This window comes from Dermacentor silvarum, chromosome 9 (genome assembly GCF_013339745.2).
Source record: "Dermacentor silvarum isolate Dsil-2018 chromosome 9, BIME_Dsil_1.4, whole genome shotgun sequence".
In the NCBI taxonomy this organism is placed as follows: Eukaryota; Metazoa; Arthropoda; class Arachnida; order Ixodida; family Ixodidae; genus Dermacentor; species Dermacentor silvarum.
Window position 1 is genome coordinate 55,369,037 of NC_051162.1, and position 11,346 is coordinate 55,380,382.

Below are 11,346 nucleotides of genomic sequence, written 5' to 3' on the forward strand. Positions count from 1 at the left end.
GAGACGTAGCTGATAACGCTAGCGCGAAAGTGGCAAACACTTATTTGAGATTTTTTTTGCCAAGGCGGTATTTCATCCACATGCATTTAACGTCGCACACAGATTAGCCGCTGCGTACCCCACATTTCTGATAAACTTCATTTTTCTGGCGTAACTAGTTATCAGGGCATGGGCTGAATATTACTCGGCTCGAAAAAAAAAACATAACGCTCCGGAGCGCTTGTATACGTAAGTTTTTCAAGTGCCGCAATTAACGCACATATACCGAACTTTGCGCACACATTAACCATAGCCTGCCACTTGTTTTCGCGAAATACATGCAAGGTGTCTTGTCTAGTTCGCCGAGGAAAAAGGAGAAGCCAACTACAAACCTGGTATGACACCCGAAAATACGGAAAAGAGAGTTCAGTAATTATTTGCAACGCTTCTATGTTTTTTTCTTTCTGTCTCACAAGTGGTCTGGTCATAGCACATCCTTCACATTCAGTTCCTTATCGAGTACTTCCAGATCTATCGATATTTTCAAATTCAAATGAGATGCTGCTTATAATATAAAGCTCCAAGCTGCTGCAACTCAAGATCGCCGACACCATGTTACATTTAGCATTTCCACTTCTTTCACCGAATTTGAAGTTCATGCCTTGCCCAGTTTTCTTAGGACTGTAGGAAATACATAAACAAATATAGGAAAGACATCCGTAATGGCGTTTTCCAGCACAACTTTGAAATACGCAAACATTACCAGGAAAAATGTAGCATACAAGAAAGTGTCGAATATTATTCTTTCAAAAACGATGCACAATTTTACATTCGTTCTTGCGCGATTTTACAATTGTTTATTATTTACGTATAGGTTTGCGAACAACTACTTAGCTAATCAAAACTGAAGAAGAAGATCTAAGCAAGTACCCTCGAAAGAAAGCCTGAAGGACTAACGGTACATAAATAAATGAATAAATATTACGTATTAATTCTTGCTCACAAGAGCATTAAAATTTTTAATACCCCTGACAGATACGTTAGCAACATCGGTTTCATGACAAATATATTTTCTGTCTGTTCAACATAATACTTTACGTGATTTCATTTTTGAAATCAAAGAATACAATAATTCAGTTCAACATAAAGACATCCACTTGACATGTTTCAATGCCATCAAATGAAATTATCTCCACTCTGTGTTTTTTGCAGACAAGCCGTCGTGCTTTTGTACACCGTTCATGTGTGCTGAATGTAATCCTAATCACTGCAAAATTTGAATCTCCTAAACACCAAAAAAATTGCACATTGACGTAGCAAGCACCTGCAAACAATCTTGTCTTTAGCTCAGTTCCTTATCGAGTACTTCCAGATCTATCGATATTTTCAAATTCAAATGAGATGCTGCTTATAATATAAAGCTTCAAGCTGCTGCAACTCAAGATCGCCGACACTAAGTTCGAAAGCGGCAGAATCACCTAGCATGTATTTCAAAGATAGAGAAAGAGGGAGAGAGACGGAAAGAAATAGATATGGTTGAACCAGGAGGACAAACAGATTACCTTCTGGTTTCCAACCCCACATGAGGGGAATGTAAAGGGAAATAGAAAAACAGGGCGAGAATGCAAAATGTGCCAACACACGGGTACAGAAAGCAGGTCTACAGAAGCATCAGAAATTTAGCAAAAGGAAAAGCTCGCAAAATCTCATGAGGATATCGCGTGTTGTCATCTTAGGGACTGAAAGCGTTCTAAAGCAGCTATTGCTTTGCGGAACAATAGGAATAAATTGTCAAGAAAGTGCACTGTTGTGGAAAACCTCGAACCAATATAATTTACCTTTTGAGTTAGAGGGCTGACGGCTGAAATTACCAAAATATGTGTCATAGCAGCAGCCATGTGATTGAGCCGCCACAAAATAGAATTGATCCACTGCCGAGCGCCTAATTGTGTCGAATACCTATAATAAATAAAATATACTTTTAAAACATTTTTGTCACCTGCACATTTAGGGGAGGTTTTTATGAAACTTAGGAGCACGGGATCCGAACAGACAAATAGCAAAGTACCTTCTAGAATTAAAAACGGCTTCTTTAATGATAGATTATCTGTTAAAAATGCTTTAAAATCTTTTGAAATACTTTGTCTGAAATATTTTCAGGCATTTCTTTAACAATATGGGCGCCCACTAGATTTTCATGGAGACAGGTATTAACCAAAAAAGGCTAATCACTGCAGAGAATGCTCGCCTATATCTTTCACAGGGCTGCGTGACGAGCCGCGACCACTCGGTAAGAATCCTACCAAAGCCTGGTCCTCAACTCCAATAGCTTCAGAATCATGGCAGGACGATATCACAGACACTACCTTAGAAGGCGCATTGCCAGCAGCCTTCAAAAAAGCACTTAACGAGCTTTATGTCGTCCCGCTTGCCAACGTTAATGTTGTCCTGGTCGCTGCGTACTACAGATCCGGTTCTTCATTTTTTGGCGAGCTCCTGTCAACTGGGCCCAGGACGTTCTTCCATTACGAGCCGCTGCAACTTTTCTCTAAACCTGGCCGGATTCGTCCAGGCCGACAACGGGACGTGTTGCGACTTCTTGACCAGCTCGTCCGGTGCCGAATGCAAAACGTACCACTTTACACCGCCTGGTTGGAGAGCAGGAAGTCCTACAAGCACAACTTGTTTTTAGTCAGCCTTTGTGGAAACACAACATCGTGCTCGTCTCCAAGCCATGTGGCTGCGTTATGCTCTCGAGCACAAACGCAAGTCTTCAAGTTCACCAGGCTCCATATCGCTCAGGTAAAGTAGGAGTGCAACCTACTATTGGGGATATCTGAGAGACATGTGGGCTGGGGAGATGGAGATTTCGTTCATCGAAGTGCAGGGAAGTCAACTTGTGCTTGGCCGCTTCATTCGGCGTCTCTAGGCTGGGAAAGGTGAAAAGTGGGAAAGAAAAAACGATGGAGGATTATGATGACAATAGTAGGTTTACGTTTTGCTGAAATTGCGTTTAGCCCCAACTGTTGGTAGTATCACACTGCCTTTGTAAAATGTGATCTATTTCATCTAGCTATTCAGAATCTGTCTCGTACTTCACCGCTTGAGGACGAGTTAGTTGCAGCACATTGCTGATACTAGCTAGCGGAAGGCTATAAAGGATTAACTGGTTGACCTTGCACTGGAGAAAACAATAGGTTTCCTCTTAGCAAGCTGGTCATTCCTCATGTGAGAAAAGGCTTGGCAAGCCATAAAAGACGCAAAATCAACTGCGAGGTGGCGACGCCACTTTGTAGTTGCTGCAAGAACTCTGCCGGCGCCAGACGTTCAAGATAGGCTGCAATCGTGTGAAAGAGCGAGCAACACCAACAAATGCGACGATCCCTTAAATCTCAACAACGCGATTTTCTATCTATCGGGCGTCGCCAAGCTGTGGTTTCAAATCAACCAAGCCGACCTCCGCACGTGGGCTCGCTTCAAAACCAGAATCACCTATCTACCTCGCCTCTTACGCCGGCCCAGTGACCTAAGTTGATTACCTGCTTGGGCCCTTAGGTATGTGCTCGTGACCATGATGCCTTTGTGGACGACGTCGTCATTCAAGCTTCGCGACCTGACACTCGTCATGCCATTGCCGACACGCATTCTAATCCGACCCAGTGGCCCAAGTTTCCTAATAGCTATAACTAGTGGCACAAATTGCCTAATAGCTTGGGTCACTAGGTATTATTACGACTGGCATGTGAGATGAACAATTTGTGTCAGGCAACCAAATCCACGGCCAATGTCTGGACGTCTTAAGTATGCCGAGCCGTGCGCTGCTGTTGACGGAGGCGAAATATCACTTGCGATAGCAAATTAGTGGACAGCTATACGAAGTAAGGACAGTAGCTTTATCGGCCGTATAAACTTGTGAACATAGGCATACTAACTAAATGAACAATCAGGGTGTCACGCGCACAAGCAAACATGAACAAATTTTCGCTCGATGACAGCAGAAACTCGCTGTCAAAACGCTGGAGTGAGGAAGCGCGGTTGTCGGAAGAAAACGGCTACACATAACAACGTACTGGCGCATTATGCTTTATTCGTACTGCTATCGCTACACCGAAAGATCATTTTACACTTGCAACTGCTCAGTATTGGCGGCGATTTCTCGACGAGATTACATTTTTAATTCACATTATTTAATAAAGACTTATCAATTCTGCTTTCATTGAAGATCTACGTTCTATGCACATTCCAATCTAGGAAAATCAAGCTGCTTCAATGCGGTGGACGGCTTTTAGTGCTGTCCCCGAACAACAACCACTGGTTGTCAAACAGCGCTATCAAGTCAACAGTGTCATCGAATAATGGGGAACTCACCAGCACTCACCACTCACCAGCCAAAATTCGACAAACCACAAAGCAGCAGTTGGCACAAAATCATCTAATAGGTTCAAACAAATTACGGCACAACTCACATAACGATGAATGTCGGCAGTAGTGTGATTAGCGCTGGAGCAATATAGCCACGCGCCGTAGTTCTGTGGTCACCGTTTATTTAGCGTATGCGTTGGTCATTCTGAGATTTCTCTTACTCTCACTACATATGACATACTTCGGAATTGTCTCACTTTGCTATGGCACTCGCTCGCCAAGGTCACCTATGAGCATCGCGGCATAAAGACGGCTGTAGACATTCACGCAGTGACGACCACGGAATGACGAAGGAATGACGCTGATCCAAAGACAAAGGCTGCATGACTACAATATAACGACGACAATTAGATGATGATTTCCTGATTGATGACGATGGTTGAACGACGACAACGAGACGAAGACGATATGAAGACAAGTGTATGACAACGACGGCGTAACGACGACCGTATGATGACAATGGCAAGACAACAGCGCTTAATTTTGATTGATTGACAGCAGCGCGATTACCATAGAATGACAACGGCGTCATGAAAACGGGGTGACGCCACAAGAACTGATGAGAGTGGTAAAACGACAGCGTGATGACAACTGTACAATGACAAATATATGACGACGACTGTATGACAACGATGACGTGCCGACGCATGACGCGAGTCTGATGACGAAGTTGTAGAATGACGACGATGAAATGCGCCCGACGCCATCACGACGACGGTATACGACAACCAATGCAAGAGGACCGCACAATGACAACGGTGTGAGGACAACTGGATGTCAACGGATGTATTGCGAGAATGGCGTGAGGGCGACTGTATGACGAAGTCTGTATTACGACTATGGCGAGACGGCGACGGAATAACGAGAGCCGGATGACCTAGCTGGAGTGACGTTGACGGCATGACGATCAAAGTATGACAACGGATGCATGATAGTGACTCTCAGAAGCCGTATCAATGACAACTACGGCGTTACAACGGCGGCGTAATAACAACTGAATGACGACAGCATGATGAAGAAGGATTGTCACCGATGCCACTAGAAAGACGGTATGATTACAACGAGGGGAGGTTACTGAAGCGATCACGATGGTAATACAATAGCCTGGCGACGACAGCATGGCGACAATGGTATTACTACGACTGTGTGTCAACGATAGCGTGACTACAACGGCATGACGAGAGTCGGATGACAAGTGAAGAATGATGACGCTGAAACTACTGCGAAGGCATCATGACGATGGTATGACAACGAATCCATGACGACGACTGTATGGCGATGACGGCACTGATGACGTTGCAATGACAGCGAATAGAATGATAAGAGTATGAGGTCAATGGGATGACAACGCATGTATGATGACAATGGCCTGACGATGACCGTATCACGAAACCTGCATAACGACGACGGCATCGCGATGGTCGGATGACGAAGCTGGAGAAACGTCAATGAAACACCGCAAACGCATCACTTGGCGATGTAACAACGAATGCAAACGGCTGTATGGTGACGATGGCATAAGGATAGGCGCATGACGCAGCTGGAATGAGGACTATGCAATCATCACGACGGCATCCCGACCACGAACTTGTGGCCCGATCTTTTAGACCAATTGGGCCACTCAGTCGACGTAAAATTCGTCACGATGACGGCATGACGATACTCACAATAACGAAGCTGCAATGACGATGATGGAACGAACGCAAAGGCATCACGACCAGGAACACATACCTAGTGGCCCAAGCTGGGCGACAATTTGGTCACAGTGGCGGCGTAAGGCGCTATATAGATACACAGACAGACAGATAGATGGATGGATAGATAGATGGATAAATAGATAGCGTGACATCACGACTGACATGATGACGTCATCAGATTACTTCATCAGGCGATATCGACACCTGACGATGCCGTTATTCTCGTATATTCGAATTACAATCCGAAGCTACCTTGTCTGCAGCTTGTGTGCAAGTCGCACTTTACGAATTTTCTGACGCAATTTACTTTGAGCATTTCAATAACGCGCTTGTGCTCGGCGGGGGTGTAGGAGAATGAGGATGTATGCTGCACTTCGGCACGTGTGTGTGACCATTGTGTGCACACGTACGTTTGCACACAATGTATCTGCCCTTTATGCGTGGGCGCTCTGCCCGTTGCATCTGTTGCGCAGCGTGTGCTGCAACCGTAATCGACATTATGGCAAACACTGTCCAAAGATCGTACTTACACCTAGGGGCCACGCCCACTCCTCAGACAGACGCCAAGCGGCAGCTCAATAGGGGCTTTGTCTTTGAGTTTCCCCGTAGCAGAAATATGTTTTCTCTTATATTCGAATTACAATGCGAAGCTATCCGGCCTGCAGCTTTTGTGTAAGTCGTAATTTACGATATCTCTTACGCAATTTTCTTTGAAAAATGAATTAGTTCATTAAGTCACTTGCACATGGCGGAGGGCCTAGAGGAATGAGCATTAATGCTGCACTTTCGCACCCTTTCCTGCGAGCGTCACGTCTATCACTTTTGGTGAGGGTGCTTGTCTAACGTCGTCCAACGTCGGTCGTGCTTCTGTGTTCCGCTTAGGTTCCCTTGTCGGCAATACGCCTGAAATCATTACGTGCAGTTGAAAGTGTTCTTTCAAGCCCACTCTCTTTATCTGCGCAGGTGGCGGCTTGGATCAAGCGGAACACGGACATCGCCCATAACGTAAGAGTAGTGCACCTAGTCCGAGACCCGCGCGGAATCTACGCTTCGCGCAGCGCCCTACGCTGGTGCGCGAAGCACGAAGAGTGTCGAAGCTTCGAATTTCTGTGCAGCCAAATGCGCAAAGACATTGAGGACTTCAGAAATCTCACTGACAAGCTCTCGTCCAGTCGCACTGTCACGGTCCGTTTTGAAGATTTAGCGGGCAACCCCTACAAAGAAGCTCCGCGGCTCTTTTCCCACCTCGGACTCAAGTATGGGCGTTCAGTGGTCTCGTACCTACAGAACCACACAGTGTCAAACAAAAACGATGTGAAAAACCCATATTCCACGAGAAGAAACACGAGCGCTATCACTGACCACTGGAAAAGCAAGCTGTCTGCAACGATAATTGACAAGGTAGAGAGAGCGTGTGGTGACGTCATGCGAAAGCTCGGTTATGAACCACTGTCCCTCGATGTTACCGGTAGTAGTCAGGGCCGAATAGAACAATCATCACTACCGAAGGAATCTTGATGTAGGGGTCGCACAGTCTCGCGTGCCTAAAACATCTAGTATGTCCACGTCAAGACTCCTAATGCGCATAGGACGGGAATGTTCGGCTTGCCACATATGGGCCCAGTACCATGAACCAGCTTAAATTATTCATAACATTTAATCATATTGGCAATATTGACAACAAATATGTCATCGCAAGGATACTCTGCCACCTGAAATTGTGTAGTGAATGACGCACTGATGTGTAGGGAACTTAGGTCTGCTATGAAAATTTGCACACACACAAACTCTGTCTGTGTGTGTGCGTGTGCGTGTGCGTGTGTGTGTGTGTGTGTGTTATAACCCATTAGCGGCTAAACCATACTACCTCTTGATGCGGCGATAGCTCAGCGAACCCACGAGATTTAAATGTCGTCTTAGAAATGGAAGCACCGCCAGTCAACGTCTTGCGTTGTGATACACTCGTGAAAATTTGAAAGTGGTGACCATCATGTAGCGATGGCGGGATTTCTATAAATGAGAGACCTCCGTAGTACCCAAGCAAAGTCGGACATTCAAGGAGCAAATGCCCCCAGGTTTTCTTTCTCGCACCCACTGGTACTCGTGCCTGCGCATGAACGGCCGACGATTCCTGAAATGAGACGCTCGTGACGCGCCTCTGTGGCTCCGAGGCCATGTGGTTCCATCTCGCGGTGTGAACCATCTACGCCGCGCTCCATCGCAGAAGCGCTACTGATCACGGAAAACGGCGCCTCGATGGATCACGTGAATTTGTGTCTAGACACTCGAACTACTGCATTCACAGCGATGTCACTCGGTTCAAACGTGGAAGCACTTTCGATCTCGGCCGTCTCAGCGTGCTGGGCCTCTGACTCACGCTCGCCGCTTGAAACCGCCGTTTCCGCTACTACTGCCTTTGCAGTGTGCTTATTGAGTTCTAACGAGGACGCGCTTGCGCGCGCTTGCGATACGAGCGCGCTACACTTCTGACTCGCGTTCGCCGCTTAAAACTGCCCGCTCTGGAACTACTGCTTTTGCAGTGAGCTCGTTCGGTTCTGCACGCGGAGGCTCTCGCAATATCCGTGCGCAGCGCGTTTGGCTCATGTTTGTGCTTGAAACCGTCGTTTCAAGCACTGCCTTCGCAAAGAGGTCGATCGGCTTCAACGACTGGGCGCTTTCGATCTTAGCGTGCTGTGCATCTGACTGAGTTGCATCGCTTGAAACCGTCGAAAACCTCTCACCTAATGGCGTTTCAGCGAGCTGACAAGCGTTTGGAGGAACCGCACTCACGACGTAGCACTGTTTCTTTGAATAAAATTCAGAATAAAACTTTACAGACAAACTTTACTAGAACATACTAAATGTTTATTAAATGTTTTCATACCACCACCCCGTTGCCTATTGGCCGCCAATATTGAATTAAATGGTCATTTACAATGTTTGTTTAAACGATGAATAAACATACTTAAAATATTAAAAGCAGGATTAACTAACCACCTTAATACTTCTTAAAAAACCATGTAGTACCATTGTACCGACTTCTTATTCATCAACCTATAGAGACATCCTATCAACGTTTGCCCAACTTGCTCACCCTAGAAACATCGTTGCAACGTTGTTGTTTTGTTGTTTTTAACACGAAAGTGTTTTATGCCGGGGTCCACCAAGACTTCACTGACGTATTTCCGTCACGGAAATACGTCAGCTTACAATGTACACGAACATAATACAAAGAAAGAAACCAGAAGAAAAAGTTCCACAAACATGGAAAATTTGGAAATCGAACCCACGACCTCTCGGTCCGCGACGATAGATCGCCGAGCGTTTAACCCATTGCGCCACAAACGCATTTGCAGAGAGCTACACAGACGCGCCTTATATATCTAACACTCCTCCGTGTACCCGCGCTCTTGCTCGGGGCGGTGCCGCCGCCTACGAGCAGAAAAGAGAAGTACTGCATTATGACACTAACGCGCACCGACAGTGAACGCTTCGGTGGTCTCAGCACTACGACGCCTCGATGCCAGCATTCGAAGGGACGCTGGCATCAAGAAGCACTACCAACGCCACCTAGGTGGCGTTCATCGTACTCAGCACAGCGGAGCGTGGCCTCCGCAATTAGCTCTGAAAATGTTTCTGAAGTTGATCGCGGAGGCTGCAATTACGACGCGCTGTACGCGCTGATTTGACTCGGTGACGATTCAGTTACGCGCTTTGTCTTGCGCGTTGTATTAGTGTGTCAGTTACGTGCTTCGTCTTTCGCGTTGTGCTAGCGTGTGCAGCGTAGTGCAGCTTCCATATGCACGACGGTTGCTCATGGTCATCGACGTTGGTAGTCGTGATGGAGGAGACGTGCCACCAGGCGTCAGCGTGGGTGCATCAACGCCTAAGGGCGCTTTAGCCACAAAACACCAATAGACATTATATATCAATGTGCAATAAACATTACACTACTTCTGTGAAGACACGTTTCACTTTGTGTTCTATACCGATTCCTATATAAGAGGGATCAACCACATTTTTTTTTGCGCTTCAGAAGCATCCTGGTGATATTTATCCACTTTCTCTAGTATTTCTTGAGATATTCTGGTACTGTTCTAAGGTAACTTCGAACATGAGTGGGATATAAATGTATGTATCTATTAGCAAACAGACCAATCTTTTCAAACACTGATATTTATTTTCCAAGCCTTTCATACATGTCCTCAGAAACCACAAGCAAGCAGCCACGATAATGTGTTCTTGATATCTCCCGTGGTCAAATAAAGATGCGTTGATGTTAACCAAAGGGAGGAAATATGCAAATATAGTTTGAATGGCCCGATGCAAGTCTATGTAAACGAGACAGCATGTAGCAGTCGACCGCAAGAATTTAACATCAAATCGCCTATAATGAAAGCGAAGATTTCAACTGACTACCTTGCCACACATTCTTAGAATGGCGTTGACACCTCTGGTATCCTGGTATCCAAAGCCTCTTTTCGGATGACATCCTTGTGGGCATTGGAACATCACCCAAAAAGTGACTGAGACATTGCTGAAGCAGTACTGCAGCACAGAGTGTGCACATGTTACCTGTTGGAATCATACAATTCTGAGAAGTAGCCATAAATCAGTTGCAGAAGGGATATTCAAAGTATTAAGAATGGCTTCAACCAGACATGCCTAACTGTCAATAAATGCGATGACATCACTTACGCAGCAATACAACTTTACATGCAAGCTTGAAAGGTCCTGCGAACAGTACTTGTTATCACACTTTTCTTGTATTAAGCATTAAACATTTTTATTTCCCATTGTTGGTGACTTTCAAGTGACCTTGACCCAAAAGCCAGAGCCGTTATCCGGGACTCAAACGAGAACATCTGGGGATCGTTGCGAGAACAAAACGAGATAATCCGGGCAACCAGTCAAAACTTAAGAAAATGCGGTTCCTAGCCTCTCAACCCTTTTTACGGGACCACTTTACATAAGCTAGTTACTGCCCAAACAGGTTACAAAAAAAATGTTGCAGTTTCGCCCGAAAGGCGAAGCATCAAATGCGATAGCAAATTAGTAGAGAGCTATACGGAGTAAGGACAGTAGTTTTATCAGCTGTATAAACTTGGACATCCAGCAGCACCAGCAACGCGCAGAACTGTTGTCGACGGCGTCGCCGTTTTGCCCGCGTTCGCACGAAACGCGCGGGGCGTTGGTGAATGTTGCCAGGGCCTGTGGGGGCGGCTCGGAGGTTTTCGACGAGATCAGA

At 45.8% G+C, this 11,346-nt stretch overlaps 1 protein-coding gene across 1 annotated transcript in view; it reads left to right on the plus strand.

Moving 5' to 3' along the window:
- Nucleotides 1-11,093, plus strand: part of LOC119463605 (carbohydrate sulfotransferase 1-like) — a gene marked incomplete at its 3' end in the record, with an annotated part of 52,999 nt that extends 41,906 nt beyond the window's left edge. Inside the window, exons 2-4 of the mRNA XM_049655285.1 lie at nt 2,203-2,781; nt 7,062-7,539; nt 11,068-11,093. Coding sequence (XP_049511242.1) covers nt 2,203-2,781; nt 7,062-7,539; nt 11,068-11,093 — 1,083 coding nt within the window. The remainder of the gene's footprint in view (nt 1-2,202; nt 2,782-7,061; nt 7,540-11,067) is intronic.
- Between the last annotated feature and the right edge of the window lie 253 nt (nt 11,094-11,346).